Source organism: Phalaenopsis equestris, unplaced genomic scaffold (assembly GCF_001263595.1).
Source record: "Phalaenopsis equestris unplaced genomic scaffold, ASM126359v1 Scaffold000055, whole genome shotgun sequence".
Taxonomy (NCBI): domain Eukaryota; kingdom Viridiplantae; phylum Streptophyta; class Magnoliopsida; order Asparagales; family Orchidaceae; genus Phalaenopsis; species Phalaenopsis equestris.
The window spans coordinates 1,658,306-1,683,043 of record NW_018164497.1 but is presented as its reverse complement, the minus strand read 5'-3'; the positions used below and the strand labels follow the sequence as shown (position 1 = coordinate 1,683,043).

The window sequence follows — 24,738 nt, the reverse complement described above, 5'->3', positions numbered from 1 at the left end:
ATATATATTATGTTGTAGACATCTAAATCTTCTAACCTTCCACAAAAAAAATTCTGATTTTTTTTTTATTTTTAAGAAAATAAGAAACTTAGATAAAAATATTATTAGGCTGTAGCTAATTTTGAAATAAAATTCCATTAGCGCGTAATCTAATTCAAATCATGAATCTGACAAACGCTAAGTTAGTTGTTCGATTGCAATTCGTTTGAGGTGATTTCCGAATCCTATTTACAGGATTCATAAGAGCAAAATCCTATTTAATGTATTAAAGTATTAAAATTTAATCAAACATTCAATGTTTCATAATTAATCATGGATTAGCTGATAAACTTAGTTAATTTATTTATTAAGTAAATTTTTTAGATAATTGCTCCTTAGGTTAAGCTATTAGCAATAATAATATTACTTAATTTCAGAATTTAAATTTATTAGTTGAAATATAAATTTAATATTAGATATTAATAATATAATTATTAAGTCTAATTATTTACATACATAACACAGAACTTTTAAACTTTTATATTTTTATATATTTAATAGTATTTCATACTTTATAATATCCTAATCTTTCATGTCGCAACAAAAACATAATTATTATCAACCTTTAAAAATAGAATATATCTTTTTAAACATATATATATATAAGTTGTTCGATTGCAATTCGTTTGAGGTGATTTCCGAATCCTATTTACAGGATTCATAAGAGCAAAATCCTATTTAATGTATTAAAGTATTAAAATTTAATCAAACTTCAATGTTTTATAATTAATCATGGATTAGCTCATAAACTTAGTTAATTTATTTTTTAAGTAAATTTTTTAGATAATTGCTCCCTAGGTTAAGCTATTAGCAATAATAATATTGCTTATATTATTAGTAAGTATTATTAAAATTAATTTCATTTTTATTTCTAATCATACTAATCAATAGTTAATTATTCACAAAACTTATTGATCGTTAAGAAGAATTTTGATAAATTAATTATTTATTAAATATTACTTTAATTTATGATTAATTAATTACTTTATTAATTAATACTTATTTGGAGTTTCATTAAATGAAATAAATCTCAGCATATAATTTAATTTATATTATTTAATTATAAATTATTATTTATTATCAAAGTAGTATAATATTAACTAGTTAATTTTTAATAAAAAACTAGTGAAAACTAATAAATCCCGAAACCTAAATCAAAGTAGTATAATATTAATTAATTAATTTTTAATGAAAAACTAGTGAAAATTAATAAATCCCAAAAGCTTCTTCTCTTTTCCTTCCACCTGAATGCTGCCTCTCTCATCAATCTCACATCTCAACTGAAACCCTCACCTACCTAGGGTTTTTAACGATCCAATTTTGAGTCGATCCTACTTTGAGCCGACCTCAAAATCAGCTCGAAAAAAATTCGATCTAAAATTTTGGTTCGTAGCTCGGCTCGTTTATTTCGATCTGATCTCGATCCGGGCCATAATTCAAATCAATTTTCGAGTGATTAATGATCTTCGAGCTATTCGCTGAAGTCAAAGTCATGTATTGTTAATGATCGAATTTCGAGCTGGGCTAGGGTCGGCTCAAAATCAGCTCGAAAAAAAGGCTCGCAGCTCGACTTATTTATTTGAATATGATCTCTATCCGAGTCAAAATTTGAAGCTAAATTTGCAACCCTACACCTAATTCCCCATCCTCCTTCCCCTCCCTTCTTGTCCCCGAAGCTATTGAGAGATAGCCGTGGTTAGAGCTGCCTGGGAAGTCAGCGACTGGATCGTTGCATGCAAAGACAACCAAAACTCTCGTATTTCTCCTTCTTCCGCTCAGCTCCTACCCAAAATATTTGAGAATAGAACGTGTCATGTTTCTTCCGCTTCTTCTTGCTTCCTCCTTGCCATTTGCCTCTTCGTGCACCATTCCGGATTTTCTAAATCAGCTGAACCTGAGGATTTAGTAAATTCAAGAGAAAGCCGGCTCTTAAAATTCGCTTGGACAGACTTATGAAACTTATTTATTCAGTTTTAATAGATACACCTGGATTATTTGATTTGATGAGTACTTAAATGATTTTACCAACTAAATAGATAGAGATATTCTGTGCTTCGCAAGAGTGCCTTCAGTGCTAAGTCATTTTATTTTTATTTTGTTTATTTATTTATTTTTTGTGATGGTTGCCTGTCCAAGCGAACTTTAAGAGCCATAACTTCTGATTTGAGCTCTCTGATGCTATCGATTTTACCCCAAATTACGCATTTGAATATCTATATTAGCAAAATAACTATCTTAGAACTACAACCACGGGATAGTTAGATGCAATGGTTTCTTAATACACGGCGCTTATTGAATCAAATGTTTAAATCTTACAACCGTCCGAAAATGCACAAAACAAATAATAATAATAAACATATGAAAAATCAATGAATAAAAACAAAGAGAGAGTCATAACTCACAAATCATTGTGATTTAAATATATAATGCGTTTCTTTGTCTCATCTTCATTCATTTGAAATCATAAAAAAATTTTCAAGCTCATCTTAAAAATAAAATTTTGATATTAGATATGTAAATACATAGGAATTAAGTGTTATGTATGAGTCTTCCAATTCTCTATTGATCAAAGCATTGACGGAATGCTTCATTCAATGCTAGTGCTCATGATAAATAAATAAATAAATATATATATATATATATATATAACGCATGGAGGCTAGACGAAGAGTAGTTATTTGACATCGTGCTCACTTGCCAAAAATCTTTAAATTCTTTCGGATCTCCATTAGAGCTTTTGTGATATTGTTAGAACTAGAGCTTGTTTACAAAGAACTTGTTCTGCTTTGATTTAACTTTGGCTATGCTTTATATAAACAACTCTTCAGAAAAAAATAGGCTAGCCTGATTGAGCTGGGCTTATGAAACTTAGCAAAAGAGATTCTAATTTGACAAAGTTAATAAACAAGCCTTATCTTACCGATCTGAGCTTGTTTACAAGCTGTTTCTCTAGTAGATGTATTCTCTTTTATCTAGCTTTAAGCGAGCTTGTTGATAAATTTATTCCTACTATTTAAATGATGCATTTCATGATAATAAAAAAATCATGCAACAAGATATTTAAATTTATTTATTTAACAAATATGCAATTATTTAAAAGGTCAAATTTGCTTGAAAGTTAATGAAACAATCACGAATAAAATCTAATCGAGTCAAAAAATAAAGCCATTAAAAATACATCTATTTTTATGATTTGAAGACGAATTATCCTTTGATAGCTCAAAAAAGAGACAAGCATGATTTTCTTATAAATAACAAAGATTTAGTGGATATGTGTGCAATTCTCCTTTTCATTTAATGTCCTATATATATAAAAAAAATCATTAAAATTTTTTTTAGCTCATATCAATATGAACAGCACAAATTAGGCAATTCAACATAGAGTCCTTCGTCTCTTGAAAGAAAAAAAAGTATTAGGTGCAACTGTGGACATAGAGCTGCATTCACCTAAAAAAAATTGATGAGTTGACGATGTAAATTTAAGAAAATTACACCTTAGGTCCTATTGTCTTTTCAATAGATGATAGACACAGCTTTGCATATATATTAAAGTAATATATATAATTTTCTATATTTTGAATATAATTTCAATGGTCAAATCTAATGATATAATAATTTTTGTTTTCCATTAACAAATGAAGGTTCTTGGACCGGGCGGCAATCCTCACCAATTCCGACATCACCACCACCGGCATACCCCATCCATGGCGACTATCCACCGTCCACCGCATCGAGGAGCTCAAATCCATACTCCGCATGCTCCCAATTTGGTCCGTTGGCATCCTCATCATCACCGCCTCCTCACACAATCACACCTTTACCATCATCCAAGCCAAATCCATGGACCGCCATCTGGTCGGAAACTTCAAAATTCCCCCCGCTACTCTCTCTATCTTCTCCATCCTCTTCATGCTCCTCACACTAGCCCTCTACGATCGCCTCCTCATACCCCTCGCCCGCCGCCTCACACGCCGCCCCACCGGCCTCTCCTACCTCCAACGCATCGGTGTCGGCCTCGCCATCTCCCTCATCTCCAACATCTCCGCTGCGCTCGTCGAAACACAGCGTCGCACCACCGCCACGGCACATGGCCTCACCGACCGCCCGAGTGCCACCGTGCCTATCAGTGTTTTCTGGTTGGTGCCGCAGTTTGCAGTACACGGCATCGCCGAAGCTTTCTCTTCGGTGGGGCATATGGAGTTCTTATATGATCAGTCGCCGGAGAGCATGAGGAGCATGGCGGCTGCGCTGTTCTGGCTGGCGGCGTCGTTGGGGAATTATGGCGGGACTTTGCTGGTGATTTTGGTTAGCCATTTTAGTAAGAGGACAAAAGAGGGAAATTGGTTGCAGAACGAAATTGGTTGCAGAATGATATTAATAAGGGGAGATTGAATTACTATTATTGGCTGGTTGTTGGGCTCCAAGTTTTCAACTTCGTATACTATCTTGTTTGTGCGAGGTTTTACAAGTTTAAGCCGTTGGAGGTCGTCGGAGATGAGAATATGGGGAAGGTTGGGGACGACGAGAACGGCGGCGGTGGCTGCGATGTGGAGCTGGCTGCTGGAGCCAAGTGCAAATTGTATTATGCTAATCAAAAGGATTAGGCTATCGTTGAGGGATTGTTTAGGTGAACATGGCTCAAAATTTTTAAAATTTAGCGAGCCGAGGTCTTCTAAAAATTTCTTATAAATTAGAGAGAAGATTCTCAGGACAAGCCTAACCCGGTGCTGCCATCAGGCAAAATTATAGAAAGATCTTGTTAATTATGTAAATTAGCATTAGGACCTTGACAATAATTTAATTAGGAGCAAAAGCGCTCCTAATTAGTTCATATTTATTATAGAAAAATCTTGTTATTATTTTTTTTTACTTTCTGATAACTACTAACAGTTTATATTTGTTTTATTAATTTATTTCAACAAATTTTTTTATTATATTTTTGCCATTTTCTCTGACAGGCTGATCGTTACTCATATAATTAGCTAACTTTCCATGTTGATCTTTTAAGTTTCTTCTGGTTGTGAGCTGGGGTCGTAACACTAGCTCCTTCGAAGGTGACTTTTATTCTCCAGCTCCTTCAAAGATGACTTATTCTCCTTAGGCCTGATTTAGAAGAAAATATTACATCAGGACTCTTAACGTAGTTTACGTTCGGAGTCCAATCATGGACGCCACGTGTCAAATGAGTCTCACCGTAATACACTGGTATTGACCAGTTTTAAAAATGGTGGAGCCCACTTGACACTTAGCGCTCCACCATTGGACTCCGAATGTATTAGGAGTCATGACGTAATATTTTTTCCCGATTTAGAGGGTAATCCAGGTGAGCAGGTTTGTTTCAGGTTATTATTGCCTTCATTATTCTAAATTACTATAGGGTTGGAATGGGTGTTCCACTACTCTTGATTTCCTACATATGGGTTATTATAGATTCAGCTAAAATTTAGGTGGTTCTTAGAGCTTAGGTCATAAGTATTAGAATATGAATTGTTGAACTGATATTTTATGTCATTCAGGGTTTTTAAGACAATAGTGTTTTGATCTTGTACCAGTCCATAAATAATCTCATTAGTAGGTAAGTGTCATTAAACTAAATCATCCATAAGATGTCAAACTTCCACAACAAAACTTGTGCCAACTATTAGTGTTGGACTAATCTGACCCTAATATGGGGAAAATGCGACTCCAAACAGGTTTAGCATCGTATTTGCTTCAAACATGTAATCGACGTTAAAACTACAGTTGTGTTGAACATGTCGTACGCTGCTTATTTGCATTGGATTTAGCATCCATCAAGCTCACAATCCTCGAGCTTTAGCTTCGACGCTCCCCATGATGGTTCAATTTTTAACAATGGAGTTTGCATTAAAAGCTTGCAGCTGAAAATTGATATTATATTTATGTCAGACTGTGTCTAAGAGCAAAAAAAAAATCAAAGTAGTGTCAAAATTTCCGACACAAGTTCGATGCAAACCTGTAGCATATAAAAATATATATATATAAAAGCGATCAGATTTCACAACCGGCACACAACAAATATGAACAATACAATAATTTTCTTATCTATCATCACAAGTCAGAATCTATATCACAACCAAGTACCAACAATGAATAAAAGCATATTATAACAAATATTAATTTAATGTCGTCAACGTTCACATCTAAACAAATAATATATGTCCACACACTCAAAAAGAAAAAAAAATAAATAAATAAACCCCTACAGCGGGATAACATTATAAAACTCTTAAAAAAAACCCCTACAGCGGGATAACATTATAAAACTCTTAATTATCCTCCTCTCCCTCCTTCTCCTTGTCCTCATCATCGAGAGAACTCATAAGTCACTTACCCTGGTGATTTGCAATACTCTCTGTCATGCATGTCAAAATATCCTCAACACTCAGCTGGCCTCCGAATATCAAATCATGCATCAGGCGACATTCTTCATTCAAAACATTGACACACTTAGAAAGCTCGTCATGCTCTGACTATAAGGGCTCGAGCCACCCACAGAAGCACAGAAGAGCTTAGCTTAAAATGCTATGCCTTTCATGCTCGGGCCGTAGACCCTCCTCTTCTTCTTCTTTGTCACTTGCATCCATAGCTCAAAATAAGAATGCACGGCGGTAGACTGGCTACCACTATTGTCGACGATTGTAGAGGTATGGCTCTCCAACTCCCTTTGCCTCTCCCGGAGCTATCTATACTGCTGTTATATAATTAAAACCAATGATTAATTGCAATTTTTAGTATTTAATTGTAAAAAAATGTAGAAAATGATTTTTTTTACTTACATTGACCCACCGAGAGAGGATAGGAGAACCCCTACTGCTTTCCCCAACGCATCAACATGCAACTCTGAAGTGGTGGGAGGCTAGACAAGCTCTTTAGCCTATGTACATGAGAAAATGGTATTTGCCACATAATTATGTCAATAAATCAATTTTTAAATATTTAGAGAATCCTACTAGCCTCCAATAGCGCTCAGTGTAAGGGACTGAGTCTCTAATGGTTAGTGTGATGCCTCTGACCCCCTTATCCTACAGCTTCGTTGGTTTGTCGGCCTATTCATTTGATAATACAGAGAGGCCAGGTTAACTCGGCTTAGACCTCATCACCCATGTAAATGTGCCACTCCCCCTTCCTGTAGAGTGAACATGTCACCCAACCAATGCTTTCCACAAACTTGAAAAATGTATTGAATTTTCTGGTGATGCTCCGAAAGTTAATAGAAGCACCCCTGAAAATTAAATTTTTTTCAATATTGATTAGTATAACAAAATAACTTGATAGTGGTATTCTAATTCAAATTAAATGATTCCTCCTCAAATCCTTGCAACCACATGTACTAAGTCGCAATTGAGATTTGCTTCTAGGAGAGATGCACAAAATTTGTATATACTTCAGATAATTTCTGTGATACATATCGAATATGGCCCAGAAGAAATGAACCTAAAATATAAATAATAGTTACATAAAATATTGAGATGAACATACAAATTATTTTAATGTTAAAGATGACTTGCAAGTCTCTGACTTGCAAGTCTCTCTTCAACACAATATATACCGTGTTAGAGGTGTCCTCCCTTGGAGGGGCGGGAGTCGAGGGGCTCAACTTATCAGAGAAGGGAGGTCAAGGTTGAGTGAAAACTGGTGCAGGTGTGGGAGGTGGTGCCTGAGAGGGAGCTGGTGTGGGAGGGTTAACAGCATATGAACCTTATAGTCAGAATGGTATGGGAGGTGTTGGTGTGGTTGTGGTGTTGCTCACCATCGAAGAAGTGCCAGATTTATCAGAGCTAGACACATACTTCTTCAGCCTCTTGTATGTACTCCCTAAAGTGCCCTGAACAAGAGGTCGCTCAGGTGGCTGACTACTAGCACCACATGTTGTCATTTTAATCGAGAAACATACATTAATAAAATTAGTACTAATAACAAAAGTAAGCAGAACCAGTAAAAAATATTTATCTTCTTATTACCCATACTATCTACTACTTCTACTAATTGACCTGTGAGAATATATATATTCCAAGATTATATCATAATATTAGTTTCACAGACTAACTTATTTGCCTGCATCCGACCAACCCTTGCTTATTTGACACTACACCCATGCACTGGTGTAGCAACCCCTGCACACTTTTCACTGTATTCAGACAATACAGTGTGTCACTTTAAAAAGACACCGTAGCATTACATAATAATTTAAATAATTCATGTCATTGAAATTTGTGCTAGTTGTCGACTACCTAATGCAACCCTCCCGTTTTCACATTCGGAACTTTGGACCTGACAATAAAAGTGTCAAATACAAGCAAAAAAAAAATAGAAAACTTCAGAAAATCAGAAATCATACCTCTTAGTTATGCACCCCATCCTAAAGAGTAGGCATTGAGAAAATAAGAAAGAAGTTGGTGTTTTTCCTTCTCAAGTTAGTGGACTCATAGAGTCCAAGACGAAGAAGGTAAAAATTCTAAAATGTTTTGAATTATGATAATTAACATGTAAAATAGGACATGCCTTTTTATTTTAACAAATTTACTTAGTCTTCTACCTTGATTCACCTGTAGTAACTCATGAAAATTTTCCTCCCCTAACCATATAATTTCAATTCTAAGCACTACGAAGGACATGCAAGATGAGTGGGTTTAACATATAGTAAGGATGAAAACAGGTTTCCAATTGGATGGAGAGGCTAGCTTTAAGAGGTAATGGCCTTTATGGTAACTAAAGATCCATTAAGAGCCATCATATCCAAGGTGCTGACACTTATCTTTGCAAGGGTTGTTATAAGGGATCTACAGAAGAAGGTTGAAATTATAACCAAAGAGTTGGAGGCAATGCATGATGAATTTAACCTACTCAAAGAAAGAACCAATGGGTTAGCAATGATTGGTGGCGATGTGTGCCATAGCCAGAAAAAGTGATTGGGATAAAGGAAAATGTCTCCTTATTTAAGAGGAGGGTGGACGATGTCTAAGAGTGAACATCTCTTTTGATTATATTATTAGCAATGGATTGATGTGGAGATATTGTTACAACCTATTTACTTTTGAGCTTAACATTATGATTATGTTGAGGATGCAATATATCATGAAAATCATTTTTTTTTGTTACATGTCATAAATATCTAAGCCTATTCTTATTGACTAACCTAGAAATGACAAAAATGATGTGAAATATTGGGTAATGTGGAGACCTGATCTACCTGATTTAATTAGCTTCTTAATGAAGTATCCCACCTACCGATTACCTACCACACCCACCTACCGATCACCTACTATATCCCACCTACCGCTCACCTACCGCTCACCTACCTCTCACCTACAGCTCTCATGATTTCTATAAATAGTCTTTTTTGGTTTAAAGGAGAAGCCAAGCCAAGCAAGACCAAGCCAAATTCTCTTGAGAGTAAGACCAAGCCAAGTCCTCTTGAGAGCTAAGAGAAAAAAAGAGGAAGAGAGAAAGAGAGAGGAAGGGATAGAAGAAAATAGAGATTTTCTTGTAAACGTCGAGGCGCTCGATGGTGTAACTCCTCGAATTAGTAAAATTCTCTGCAGCTCCGTAGACGTAGGCAAATTTGCTAAACCACGTAAATCTGTGCGTCGCTCTGGTGTTTTTTGTGCGTGCAATTTTTCTCGTTCCATTTTTAGCTTTATTGTCGTCTTTTTTTATAACAACGGTATCAAAGCCTTTGGTTCAGATCTAAGGAAGAACAATGGGCGGAGACGAAGTGATGACATCGGGGATCGAGAAGTTCAATGGCACAGATTTTGCTTACTGACAGATTCAGATAGAGGACTACCTCTATGGGAAGAAACTTTATCTTCCGTTATTTGGAAAGTGACCAGGAATAGAATCTGTGGCGGAATAGAATCTGTTGGATTAACAGGTTCTTGGGGTTATACGATTAACACTATCGAGATCGGTTTCCCACAACGTCATCAAGGAGAGGACTACTGCAGATCTCATAGCGGCTTTATTAGGTATGTATGAAAAGCCATCGGTGAATAACAAGGTGCATTTGATGAAAAAGTTATTTAACTTGAAGATGGTGGAAGATGTCTTTATTGCTCAACACCTGAATGATTTCAATACTATCACAAATCGATTGTCGTCTGTTGAAATTGATTTTGATGATGAGATACGTGCACTGATATTGTTGGCTTGATTGCCAAATAACTGGGAAGCCATGAGGATGGCAGTTAGCAGTTCTGCAGGTAAATTCAAGTTGAAATATGATGATATTCATAATTTGATTTTGGATGAGGAGGTGCGCAGAGTTGGCACTGAATGTTGATTCCAGATGTAGATCACATGACATGAACTCAAACACAGGAAGAACAAATATAAAGTCTGATCAGCAGACAACATGTTGGAATTGTTGCAAGGCTAGTCACATAAAAAGGAACTGCAGGAATCGTAAGAAAAAGAAGAAGAATGATGGCGCTAATGTTGTAACTGAAGAAATACATGATGCATTATTGCTGGCAGTTCACATTTCTATTGATGACTGGATACTGGATTCAGATGCTTCCTTCCATACATCTTCCCGTCGGGAGTTAATGCGAAATTATGTTGCAAGTAACTTTGGGAAGGTACATCTGGCTGATGGAAAAGCTCTGGACGTGGTGAGGATGTGAGACATTGATATTGCACTCCCTAATAAGAGCAAATGAACAATACAAAAGGTCAGACACGTTCGTGAGTTCAAAAAAACCTCATCTCTGTTGGGCAGCTCAATGAGGGTGGTCATTCAGTGGTGTTCTCAGATAGCACCTGGAAGGTTACCAAAGGAGCAATAGTAATGGCTCGGGGTAAGAAAACTGACACACTACATATGACTACAGGTTTACTCAGGCGTGGACACATGAGTAAGAGGTGCATTATGGGGAAGAAGAAGAAGGTCCATTTCCTGAAAAGTGAAAGAGCGCCAAAGGCAGGAAAACCAGACCTTGTACAAACAAATGGTGGAGAAACACAGAGTTATGAAGAAATCTTGTAAGATAAAAATTTGAGCAAGTGGGAGCTGACCAAGAAGGAGGAGACGGATTCCCTGCCAGGGAATCAGACTTGGGAGCTGGCAGAACTTCCACCAAAAAAGAAGACATTGAACAACAAGTGGGTGTACCATGTTAAGGCTGTGTTTGGTGGCAGGAAGAGGTACAAGGCTGGACTTATTGAAAAGGTCTTTCAGTAGGGGCATAATATTGCTCATGCAGTGGGAGTTGTAAGCAGATACAAGAGTAACCCAAACAAGAGCTTGGTGGTATGCGGCTGGTGGTATGAGGCTATGTTGATGGTGATATGTCAACTGAGGGTGAAGGTGTGCTCAATTTCAGGAAGTTGTGCTCAATTTCAGCTGGTCTTCTGACATGAAGACAGGGGTTTGAGTTGCAGAGGTGGATGATATTATGTTTGAGGAAAAGATTGGTACAGCTAGTAGATGATGCACCCTGTAGGTGATGCATTCAGTGTTCCAGTCTTCAAATGGGAGAATTGTTGGGTAATGTGGAGACTTGGTCTACCGAATTTAATTAGCTTCCTAATTAAGTATCCCACCACCGCTCACCTACCACACCCACCTACCACATCCCACCTACCGCTCACCTACCTCCCACTTTCCGCTCTCATGGTTTCTATAAATAGTCTCTTTTGGTTTAAAGGAAAAGTCAAGCAAAGCCAAGCAAGGCCAAGCCAGATCCTCTTGAGGGCTAAGAGAAAAAAGAGGAAGAGAGAGAGAGAGAGGAAGGGAGAGAAGAAAATAGAGATTTTCTTGTAAACTCAAGGCGCTCGATGGTGTAATTGCTCGAAGTAGTAAAATCCTCTGCAGCTCCGTGGATGTAGGCAAATTTGCCGAACCACGTAAATCTGTGTGTCACTCTGGTGTTTTTTTTGCGTGCAATTTTTCTCGTTTCATTTTTCACTTTATTGCCGTCGTTTTTAGTCAAAAACACTATGAATGATGTTTGCATTTGGATAAGCCATTACACAAATTCTAACAACAAAAAGTTGAATTTATCTTAAATACATTAAGTAGATGAAAGTGAAAAAAAAGATTATTTATTTGGACTAGTCTCTTCAAAGTGAGTTATGTGGACTCAACTCTTACTATATTGTTGGATCTTGATTTAATCGTGAACTCACACACTTAGATACCAATATCAGTGTGTGTGTGTGTGAGAAAGAGAGAGAGAGAGAGAGAGAGAGAGAGAGAGAGAGAGAGAGAGAGAGAGAGAGAGACTGCCTAAAAGAAATATTTCAGATTTCAGAGATTATATAGTCAGGCTTAGTATCTTTGACTGTTTAGCTTGAGTCTCTACTTTGACTTTCTATTTATAGGTTGTGGCTAACTCTGGTCATCATATGAAATAATGCATCGCAACGTGCAATCGTGTAAGGTGCCTTACTATTAACATGCAATATAATTCATAATATGACGACGGACAAACAATCGTATGGCTGAGCTGTTTAAACGCTATAGTTAAATCACCGCACTACCTAGTAGATGAAATGATGAATCAAGACAAAACCTGAGCCTATGAACTAATCGTTGATAAATTGGAGTTGTCGAACTGATCAATTTGATTAGTAAAAATGTTTGTTTTGAGTTGACTTGTAAATACGTTGAATTAGTTGCGATGACATTTAAAAAGATCCAAATTAAATTTCGATGAGATTTAAACTTGTACAAATTTTAATTTGAATGGAATTATCTAATATTTGGCCATACCTTTTTTTTCCTTCTAAAGCGATATTTTCGGTGCGCTAATTAAAAAATTATTAGGTGTCACAACTAGTAATTTTTAATCGTATCCACCGATCCATGCCGGCCAAACATGCCATCCAAAAAGGAAAGAGCCAGGACAAGGTCGTCCACTATTTCTAAATGCTCCATCATTTCATTCAAAATGGCACCTCTTAATGATTTTTTCATATAAAATAAAATTAAACTACTTCTAAACTGAAAAATTCAAATTGATCTATATTATTTTTATGTTTAATCGAATGATATGCATTTGACATCCCCATAATATCAATATTTTACTAAGGGATGGAAAAAAAGAAGCGTATTCGTTTTGGATTCCAAATTTTGGGCTTAACAGCTTCTAGCTATATGAGAACTATAAATACCCTCGGCTTAAAGCCATTTTCCTTCGTTGCTTTTCAGCTGCAACCATAGTTAAAATAGAGGCGTAGTGCTTCTCATGCACTGCATAATTATTTCCTGAATCTCTATTGTTGCACTTCTTGTCCTCAGTGAAAGAAGTAGAAGAAACAAATAGTAATAAAAAAAAGATGGACGGAGATGGAAGAGAAGAGGAGGAGGAGGAGAAGAAGAAGTTGGGTGGTGTCAAAACATTGAAATTCATATTAGGTGATCATCAACTTCTAATTTCTATGCTTCGTAGATAGGCTGAGATTTAGAGCTAATTTTTTTTTAGTTTTCTCGGTGCAGCAAATGAACTCTTCGACCGGTTTGCCACAGCTGGTTTTAATGTTAATATGGTTCAGTACCTTCGGAATGAACTCCATTTTCCTCTTGTTCAGGCCACAAATACTCTTAGTAACTTTGCAGGCACAGCCAGCTTTACTCCCATCGTTGGTGGTCTTATAGCAGACTCTTTTGCTGGCCGATTTTGGACTGTAGCCGTTGGCACTTTAATCTATCAGCTAGTAAGTCATTAGAAAAGGAAAATCAATAATTACTTTTTTGGTTTATTTAAATCTTTATATGCTTCTACTTTTCAAGATCATATCCTTACATAACCAAATTAGAAATATTACTATATACATCCAAATGTTGTATGAACTTCTTTATCAAAATTTTTATTGTTTAGGCTTCAAATTTGCTCAAATTAATTTGAAATTAATAAATAGATTTATTATTATCTTCATAAATAATCAAATAAATTTGAAACATATTTGCCTAGGTAAGATATGAAGTTTTACAATATTTTCTTAACTCATAAAATATGATATAATTATTATTTTTTTCATAATTTAAAATGTTCATATAAATGAAAATTTTTGAATCGGAATATTTTGATCAAAATAACCCTTAAAATCATTAATTATCATTGGAGACAAGTGAAATATATTAAATTTTATATTAGAGTTATTTTGAAATAAATGAATTCTTTTGGGATCCATTCATTTCAAACGATGAATACATTCTCGGCCAATCTTTTCTAATAGAAATAATTACTAAACCATGCTCTCTTTATACATTGAAGAAATTAAATTAAATAACTAAACAGAGGTGTCATACCATCTTAATAAATTAAAATAAATAATTTACTTTTTTTAAAAACAGTTTACAAATCAATTTAATTCAGGGCATGATGGGAGTCACCACGACAGCAATCCTCCCGAACCTCCGCCCAAAGCCATGCCCTCCTCAGTCCCCATTATGCCAGAAAGCTTCAGATTGGCAGCTGGCCATCTTCTACAGCTTCTTCCTCCTCACAGTGGTCGGGGCGGGCGGGATCCGACCCTGCGTGGTCGCATTTGGAGCGGACCAGTTCGAGCTAGACCGGTCGCAACAGCGGCCGCGTGGTTCGGGCCTAAAATGGAGCTACTTCAACATCTATTTCTTCAGCAAGGGAGTGGCAAAATTGCTGGCTATCACAGTTGTGGTTTACATACAGGATAATGTGGGATGGGGGTTAGGTTTCGGGATACCCACCATCGCCATGTTCTTTGCAGGCATGGCTTTCTTTGCTGGGAGCCCGCTTTATATAAAGCTGAAGCCCGGCGGGAGCCCGCTGACGAGACTGGCCCAAGTGGTGGTAGCGGCGGTTCGGAAGCGGAAGCTTGTTTTGCCGGAGGAAAGCAGCGATCTTTATCAGAATAAAGAGATGGATGCTGATTTATCAACGGCTGGAAGGCTCTTGCACACCGACCAATTCAGGTGAGCATTCACTCTTTAAATGTTAATATTCCCATTTATTGATGATTGATGGTTGCTGTAAGGATGTTGAGAGCTTGGTTGAAGTTACAGGGCATATTTAGGGAATCACAAAAATGTTGAAAACATGCTAATCAGGGCCTTCTAAACTTGTACCAATATTACCTTGCATATGATTTACTTTCCACATATGATTTACTTTCCACTAAATCTTAAAATCTTTAAGCTATTACAAATCTACCACCAACTTTCATTCATTTTTCAAATTCTTATTCAATTATAAAAATTCATGATTAAATCTCAACTCATATTTTTCATTTTTATCAAATCATCAATTATTTGATCGTGATACTGGTAAATAAATTAATTTGGTAGTTCGAAAATATCATCTGAATACTAAATTCTATAAATAACAGTTTTTCGGGTGCTATGCATGTACGTAATTATCCGAAGCCCTTTCATTTAGTTTGCATTACTCCCAAATGACTTATAAGCACAGCGCCTCTTAATAATTCAAGAATTCTTTGATCTAATGAACCAACTTAGCTCAAATTTTTTGTTTTCGACACAAAAAAAAAAAGAAGTTTGCTCGCATATCACAAAATTTCTATGAATTTTTATTTCTAATATTTAAATTTTAAATTGGTTTATGTAATGTTTTAATTCGTAAAACTCATAAAATCACTAAACTTAATTTATCTAAACGAAAATAATTATTTATGCATTTATTTAAGGCGATTTAATTATTACAATCTCCCTTTAGTATTTAATATGTCATCATATATATATATATAATTATTTATATTGAATATGAAAATGTTCAGGAAGCCCTATGCCATCTTTAAGGGAAATATTTGCATACGGACTACGCACGCAGAGCTGCATGCATAATAACATCTCAATAACCTCCGCTTCGCGGTTATTAGGGGGTTATTTAGAGGTTATTGAGTTATTAATTTCAATAACATATAACCCCAATAGTCTTTCATTAACATTCACAGATTCTAATTCAATGTTATTCATAGGTTATTATAGGGGTATTACAGGGTTAGTAGAGTACGCACACAGAGCTGTGTGCGTATTTCGTATCCAAATATTTTGTTGAGAAATATAGATACCAGTTGTTATGTTGTAATATATAGAAATAAAACAGGAGAACGATTAACGAAGCGAAAAATAAAACGAGAAAATTCACACCATAAAACATTAACACAGCGTAACACACAGATTTACGAGGTTCGACAAATTGCCTCCATGTACGGAGTTGCAGAGGATTTTACTACATGAGGAATTTACACCAGTCGATCGTCTCTACTTACAAGAGAAATTTTTCTCTTCGTTGCTCCATCTTATTTTTCTCTCTCTTCTTCTCTTTCTGCACCGAGATACACCGAAGTAGCTCTACATAGAGATACACCAAAGAATATAAACTTACAAGAGAAATAAATTCAATTTCTCTTCTGCCACAAGTCACATAGTAGAAGCCAAGGGAGAACAATCGTCTTCTTCTTCTTTCTTCTTCCTTCTGTCGCAAGGAACTACTGCTTGCACTTCACTTACTCTATTCGGAGGAAGTCCAAAGAAGAACACAAAAGACTGTGCCTTAGAACTAAAAGGAGAGTTGTGTGTGGATGCCTTTTGTCGCAAATAGGAGGGGAGGAAGGGATATGATTCCACTATTCACGACAGAGGAGCGGTTCGCGAACAGCAGGGTCGCGATCTTTCGCTAATAGGAGCGGAAGCTTGCGCAACAAAGCAAAAGCGGGAGTCTGCACGAGAACAGTTACACGATATTCGCGATCGGGACGCGGGAAGGTGAGAGCAGGAAATCAGACTCTAGCTTAACAATCTCTCACTTGGAGACTGATACACAAGCTACAACATCTCCTTCCTCAAACTTGTATCTTCCAATGACAGTGTTGCCCTTTTCTTCAAACATGAATTCTCTAACTCTACAACTCAAAGCATCTCTCCTCACTCCAGAAGACCAACTGAAGCTGTGCACAACTTCAGTTTCTCAAGAGTAATACCCTCAGTCAACATATCAGCAGGGTCAACATAGCTTTGCACCTCCAAAACATAGCCAAGAGTAACAACCTCAGTCAACATGTTCCTATATTACTCTAGTCTCTGCTTACAACTCCCACTGCATGGGCAATATCATGCCTCTGCTAGAAGCCTTTTCCAAGAAGTCTAGCATTGTACCTCTTACAACAATCGCTCTCAGTCTTCACCTGGTAAACTCAATTGTTGTGTAATGTCTTCTTCCCTGGTGGAAGTTTTGCCAGCTCCCACTTGCTCGAACTTTCATCTTGCAAGATTTCTTCATAACTCTGTTGTTCTCCACCATTTGTCTGTGAAATAATAGAAATGGGTGCCCCGGACCCACTCTCCTCTTCACTTCCATCATCAACTGAACTATGAACTGTCAACAATAATGCATCATGTACTATGCATCATGTACTCATGTATTGCTTCAATACCACTTTTGCGCTATCATTCTCCATCTTCTTAGGATTTTTGCAGTTCCTCTTTATGTGGTCAATCTTGTCACAATTCCAGTAGGTTGTCTGTTGACCAAACTTTGATTTTGATCTCCCTTTATTTGAGTTCCTGTCCTGCCATCTCCCTCTGAAATCAACATTCAGTGCCGAACTCGTACCTTAGATCTCGTCAGAATCTTTCCTGCGCACCACCTCAGATAAAATCAAATCACTAATATTATCATATTTCAGTTTAGATTTCCTTGCAGAACTGCTAACTGTCATCCTCATGACTTGCCAACTATTTGACAATGATGCCAACAGTATCATCACACGTATCTCTTCATCAGAATCAATTTCAACAGACAAAAACTGATTTGTGATAGTATTGAATTCATTCAGATGTTGAGCAACATAAACATCTTCTGTTGAAAACTGATTTGTGATAGTATTGAAATCATTCAGATGTTGAGCAACATAAACATCTTCTGTTATCTTCAAATTGAATAACTTCTTCATCAAGTATACCTTGTTATTCACCGATGACTTTTCATACATACCTGATAAGGCTGCCATCAGATCTAATTCATCCTCTCCTTGACGACGTTGTGTGCAACAAACCTGGATAGGGTCAATTGAATAATCCCTAGAACTTGTCGATCCAACGAATTTCATTCAGTCTAATCCAACCTTTCAGGTCTTTTCCCTAATAACGGAAGATGAAGTTTCTTCCGATAGAGATAATTCTCTATCTGCATTCTCCAGTAACCAAAATCTGTGTCATAAAACTTCTCGATCCCTAAAACCTTGACTTCATCTGCAGCCATCATTCTTCCTCAGATTTGAACAAATCTCTGATACCAGTTGTTGAGAAATATAGATTCCAGTTGTTATGGTGTATATATAGAAATAAAATAAGAGAACGATCGAAAAATAAAAAAAATAGAACAAAAAAATTCACACGAGAAAACAGTAACACAGTAGAACACACATATTTACGTGGTTCGATAAATTGCCTATGTTTACAGAGTTGCAGAAAATTTTAACTCTTGAAAAATTTACACCAGTCGATCGTCTCGACTTACAAGAGGAATCTCGAACTTCGTTGCTCTCTCTTCTTCTCTCTCTACACCGAGATATACCGAAGAAGTTCTACACCGAGATACACCGAAGAAGATAAACTTACAATAGAAATATACCCAATTTCTCTTTTGTCACAAGCCACCAAGAAGAAGCCAAGAGAGAACAACCTCCTTCTTCTTCTTTCTTCTTCTATCCTGAGGAAGCCCGAAGAAGAACATAAAAGGTTGTGTTTAGAACTAAAAGGAGAGTCGTGCGTGGATGCCTTTTATGGCGATCAAGAGGGGAGGAAGGGAGACGTCACGACTGTTCGCGACAGAACGATTTGCGAATAGCAGGGTCGTGACCTTTTGCGAACTGGAGCAGGAGTCTTTGCGTGTTCGTGGGAGCAGTTACGCGATGTTCGCGATCGGGAGGAGGGAAGGTGAGAACGGGAAATCAGACTCCAGCTTAACATATTTCTCCATCTTCAGACCTATTGGTGTGACAAAGTCAAAAAGAACAAAAAACTGTTACTCTTTAAGCGTTAACTATATAAAGTCATTTAGAAATATGTGTTTGGGGAATTGGAATATGCTAATGGCAAGTACCAATTAGAGGAAGACAGAGTATTAGGGAGTATTGTTAAGGCATGGAGAGTGAACTATAATTTATGTGTTTGGGCTAAATATCCTTTTCTAAACTCATAAATTTCATTTTCTTATGTTAAAATTTTTATTTAAATATATCCAAATTAATGAAGAAAATTTTGAGCAAACATATTAAAAAAAAGCTATCTAAAACTCCTTTTAGAAGTTTTAATTTATCATTTGTTAAAATCCTAGAAAAGAACCAATACTGATGTATACATAAAAGAATTTTTTTATGAGAAAATAATGTTAGGATATTCTCATCAAATTTTCTATTAAATTGTATTTTATAATTTTTTGGAGGATTGAAATATTAAGTTTTCCTCCATTGTTTATATATTGAACTTATTTTAAAATAAATTCAATCAATTCTTGTCTGTTCAAACAATATTTTGATCAGCATTTTCTGTTATGCTTTGTTTTCCAACTTTTCCTCAACATATTTTTTATTTTCATTGGAATAAAGTTTAAATAATTTGAGTGTTGAAAAATGCAAAAAAAAAAAAAAAAACCTTTGAATATCTATCGACACACACACACACCAAAAGGCTACCTTGGTGCACTCACAGATGAGCGAAAAAATATTACTTCAGGAGTACTGATGCATCAGTACTCCAATGAGGGGGTGTCACGTAGGCAATGGTCCCACCGTGGTGCCTACGTGACACCCCCTCATTGGAGTACTGATGCATCAGTACTCCTGAAGTAATATTTTTTCGCTCATATGAGCACCCGGTTGCAATATCATTAATCAAAAAGGCTATGTAATATCATTAATCAGAAAGGCTATTACATGATACATACACACAGATATATATATATATATATAATATGATTTTTACAGCATGAATATGAGGAACTGTCAAATTATCCCCATGTAACCGAAAATCATATTTTTAAATAAATCTAAACATAACAAATCGCAGGTGCTTGGACCGGGCTGCAATCTTCACAGATTCCGACATCACTGCCGCTGGCTCACCACGACTGTGGCGACTATCCACCGTCCACCGTATCGAGGAGCTCAAATCCATACTCCGCATACTCCCAATTTGGTCCGTCGGCATCTTGATCAGCACCGCCTCCTCCCACAATAGTTCCTTCACCATCATCCAAGCCAAATCCATGGACCGCCGTCTCGCCGGAAACTTCCAAATCCCCGCTGCTACTCTCTCCATCTTCTCCATCCTCTCCATGCTCCTCACTCTATCCCTCTACGATCGCCTCCTCACCCCCCTCGCCCGCCGTTTCACACGCCGTCCCCAAGGCATCTCCAACCTCCAACGCATCGGCATCGGCCTCGCAATCTCCATCATCACAAACATCTGTGCCGCGCTCGTCGAAACAAGACGACGCGCCACCGCCACCATGCATGGCCTTACTGACAGCCCGAGTGCCACCGTGCCTATCAGCGTTTTCTGGTTAGTGCCGCAGTATGCAGTAAGCGGCGTTGCCGAAGCCTTCTATTCGGTGGGGCAAATGGAATTCTTGTATCACCAGTCGCCGGAGAGCACGAGGAGCACGGCAGCTGCGCTTTTTTGGTTGGCGTCGTCGTTGGGGAAATATGGGGGGTCTTTGCTGGTGAATTTGGTTAGCCATTTTAGTAAGAGGACAAAAGAGGGAGATTGGTTGCAGAATAATATTAATAAGGGGAGAATGAATTACTATTATTGGCTGGTTGTTGGGCTGCAAGTTTTCAACTTCGTATACTGTCTTGTTTGTGCGAAGTTTTACAAGCTTAAGCCGTTGGAGATCGTCGGAGATGAGAGTACTGGCAAGGTTGTGGACGGCGATAACGGCGGCGGTGGCTGCGAAGTGGAGTTGGCTGCTGTAGCCATGGAGAAAGGACAAATTTTAAAATAAAGCATCTCGTTATTATAAATGAACTTTTTTTTTTATTCAAAAATAAAATTTTGAGTAAAGCCTGCGGTTTGCTGCATTTTTTTTTTTACTCTCTTATAACTACTTACAGTTTGTATTTATTTTATTAATTTATTTCAACAAATTTATTATTATTATTTTCTCATATTTACTCATATTTTCTCTAACATTCTACCTATTACTTGTAGAATTAGTTAACTTCCCATGTTGATCTTTTTTCTTTCCTTTGGTTGCAAAGTGGCTTTATAGTTGGTTCCCCAGCTATAACACTAAGCTCCTTCAAAAATGATTTATTGTCTTTAGGCTGGGCTTTAAAGGGGAATCCTGGTGGTTAGGTTTGTCTCGATTTATTACTGTCTTGGTTATTCAAATTTCCTATAGGGTTGGATTGGGAGTTTCACTACTATTGGTTTTCTACACTATAGTTATCATCAGCCCAGTTAAAATTTGGGTTGTTTTTCAAGCCTAGGCTGCAAGTACTGGAATATGAAGCGTTGAACTGATTTTCTACAACATACAGGTTTTAAAAGGTAATAGTGTTATGATCTTCTACTACTCCATAAACAATATCATTAGTGGGTAAGTATAATTGGACTGAATCACCCATAAGCTGTATTTACTCTGGATATATAGTCGACGTTAAAATCATGATCAATAATACAAGCGTCCGTCAAGCTTGCCATCATCTAGCTTTGACGCTTCCCATGACGGTGCAATTTTTAATGATGGAATTTGAGTCGAAAGCTTGCGGCTGCAAATTGGCATCTTATTTGTGTCGTACTCTATCAAAGAGCGTCTTGAAGGAGTAGTGTCAGAATGTCCGATGCAAATATATAGCAAATAAAATAATTTAAAAGAACGATTAAACTTTCACAACTAGCACAAAACAAATATGAATATCATAATGATTTATTTATCCATCATCACAACCTAAAATCTGTATCACAAACAAATACAAACAATTAATAAAAAGATTTTCTGTATCACAAACAAATACAAACAATTAATAAAAATATATTGTAACAAATATTAATCTAAATTCATGAAAGTTCACATTTAAACAAATAATGTTTGTTCACGTACTAAAAAATTACATAAACCCTATGGCGGAGTAACATCATAAAACTCTTAATCATCTTCCTCTCTCTTGAGCCGCCCACAAATGCACCATAGAGCTCAACCAAAAATGCTATGCCCTTTGTGCCCTGACTATAGACCGTCTTCTTCTTCTTTCCCATGGCTTGCATCCATAACTCCAAATTAGACTATGCAGTAGTAGACTGGCTAACATTACTGCTCGCAAATGTCAGAATCTGACTCTCCAATTCTCTCTACCTCTCTCAGAACGTACTTCTCTTGTATAATTATTAGGAAGAGAGGAGGGGTGTGACCTCGCGAAGACGGAAGAGGGCTTGGAAAGAGACATGATAGGCTGCAAGGCATTGTTCGGGAGCAAGGGGAAGCTGGTCTGGGACAACGATAGCTTAGAGGGATGATATGATTCATGCGTAGAAATGGTAGTACATTAACCAAGAGAAGTGGGAGATCTCAAAGATGCCACCGCGGAAGTGGGAGAAATTTTTCCATACGGAGTGAGGACGCAGCTCTGCGTGTGGACTCCAATAATATGTTGCCACGTGTTCTACACTAGACCCACCTCATAAACAACGCGCGGTGAACCGCTCCAATATTCCCACTTCATTAACCCTCGCAGAACAACTCTAGTAAGTCCCTAATAACGCCGTAATAACCCTTCAATAACTCCACACGAAGAACTGATCCAATATCGCCATGGTCACACTTTAATAACCCTCGTAGAAAAATTCCAATAACGACTTCAATAACGCCACAATAACCTCCAATAAACCCCCAATAACATCGCGTGGTAAACCGCTCCAATAACCTCTGCGGTTTCATTTTAACAACCCCCGCAGAACAACTAAAATAAGTTCTCAATAAAGCCGCAATAACCCTTCAATAACACCGCCGCCCGCTTAAATAACCCCCTCAGAACAATTTCAATAACTCTTCAATAATGCCACAATAATCCCCCAATAACCCCTCATAACGCTGCACGGTGCACCGCTCCAATAACTTCAGTGATTTCATTTCAACAACCCTCACAGAATAACTCCAACAAGTCCCCAATAACGCTGCAATAACCCTTCAATAACACTTTGTTTCTCTAATGGAATCAAACGCTAGTCACATTATAATTAAAGGGTTATTATGGCGTTATTGAGGACTTATTGGAGTTGTCCTGCGGGGGCTATTGAAGTGGACCTGATGAGGTTATTGGTGCGGTTCACCGCGAAGTGTTATTGAGAATTATTGGGGAGTTATTGCGGCGCTATTGAAGAGGTTATTAAAATTATTATGTTGGGGTTATTGAGGTGGGCCGGTGAAGCCCACATGGTCTTCCGCACTCCATATGGAAAAATTTTTCCGGAAGAGGAGAAGGACAGGTGCCTTGGGAAGGAGATGGGAAGGGAGGTAGACCCAGAGGGTGGGGTGGCCAGGGAGTCCACTGAGGGAGTGTCCGGAGTAGGACAAAAGACATTAGGTGGGGAGCTTCTGGAGCATCGATCCATGTGCGATCGATGGAGCCGCTGTCAAAAATGCATAGCCAGCCGGAGACTTCGGGTCTGTTTGGGGGCAGCTGCAGCTTATCCAGCTTCTGCTGATAAGCAGCTTATCCTGATAATCTGCTGATGAGTAGCTGATCCAGATAAGCTGTCTGGTTGTTTGGTTTGTGCATATAAAAACCATCTAATTCTGAAGAAATAATCATTCTACCCCTGTTTTAGATAAGCTATTTAGCGTTTGGTTTGTGCGTTTTGCAAACATCTTATTTATAGTTGTTTTTGAAAAAATGATCATTTCGACCACACGCAGTCGAGCTGTTTGCAACAACAATATAATGACCAATCTCATCTCGATTTTTGAAAGAGAGGCTTTTAAGGTTCAAAGATAGCTTTCTGCGTGTAGATCTATGTGATTGATTTGAGAAGTTCCATGATTCTGCATTTCTCCATTGAGTTTTATTTAGTGTCATATTTTCATTTAGTTCTAATAAATTAAGATCATCTTTTATACAATAAGCCCAAGTCTTCCTAGGTCTACCTCCGCCTTTCTTAAAGTCGAATCTAAAACATCAACTCTACTAACTGGGTCATCAAATGGCTGATGTTTAATGTGACCAAACCATCTAAGGTTACTCTTTCTAATAAATTCCATGTAGAAATAAATCATGCTAAATAAACAAATGGAGCATATTTCCAAAGATTGTAAATTAAAAACACTATTCCAAAAATAAACAAGAAGTTCTTCAAATCTGCACCATTCATGTGATTAATGTTGATACAAAGAAGATTTCAAGTTAGATATTAAATGTTTTACAACAAGGCTTTACAACAGTGTCAAAGAAGCAATCTTCTACGCCGAACCAAAACCATGCATGAACGCCAGAATGCATAATATAATATATTATAAAAAGGCAAAGTATTATATGTATAAAAAAACTTAAAATTTAAGCTAATTCATTGCCGGACAGCTAAACCTATGTTATATCAAGGAAAATTTACATAGCAATCACACATTTCCTATGTATTTACTAATCTCCCACCTAAACTTTTATATTTACATACATAGCACTTTGGTGTTTTAAAAATATGCATGAAAATGTGTATTTCACATTTAAAATTAGTTAATC

General features: G+C 37.0%; 2 protein-coding genes across 2 annotated transcripts in view; both read left to right on the top strand.

Annotated features, from left to right (window-relative positions):
• Positions 1 to 4,841, top strand: part of LOC110019414 (protein NRT1/ PTR FAMILY 3.1-like) — an 8,303-nt gene extending 3,462 nt beyond the window's left edge. The window contains 2 exon segments of the mRNA XM_020717052.1: positions 3,681 to 4,395; positions 4,398 to 4,841. Coding sequence (XP_020572711.1) covers positions 3,681 to 4,395; positions 4,398 to 4,643 — 961 coding nt within the window. The 3' untranslated portion in view covers positions 4,644 to 4,841.
• Positions 4,842 to 13,503: 8,662 nt separating this feature from the next.
• On the top strand, positions 13,504 to 21,008 carry LOC110019409 (protein NRT1/ PTR FAMILY 3.1-like). Its single transcript, XM_020717047.1, has 3 exons — positions 13,504 to 13,719; positions 14,382 to 14,956; positions 20,072 to 21,008. The coding sequence occupies exons 1-3, from the start codon at positions 13,549 to 13,551 to the stop codon at positions 21,006 to 21,008; spliced, it is 1,683 nt and encodes a 560-aa protein (XP_020572706.1). The 5' UTR covers positions 13,504 to 13,548.
• Positions 21,009 to 24,738: the final 3,730 nt, after the last annotated feature.

Coding starts and splice junctions, on each gene's coding strand:
- LOC110019409 (XM_020717047.1), top strand. CDS start 13,549: ATGGTTCAGTACCTTCGGAATGAACTCCATTTTCCTCTTGTTCAGGCC. Junction 13,720..14,381: donor GCACTTTAATCTATCAGCTA/GTAAGTCATTAG, acceptor AATTTAATTCAG/GGCATGATGGGAGTCACCAC. Junction 14,957..20,071: donor TTGCACACCGACCAATTCAG/GTGAGCATTCAC, acceptor AACAAATCGCAG/GTGCTTGGACCGGGCTGCAA.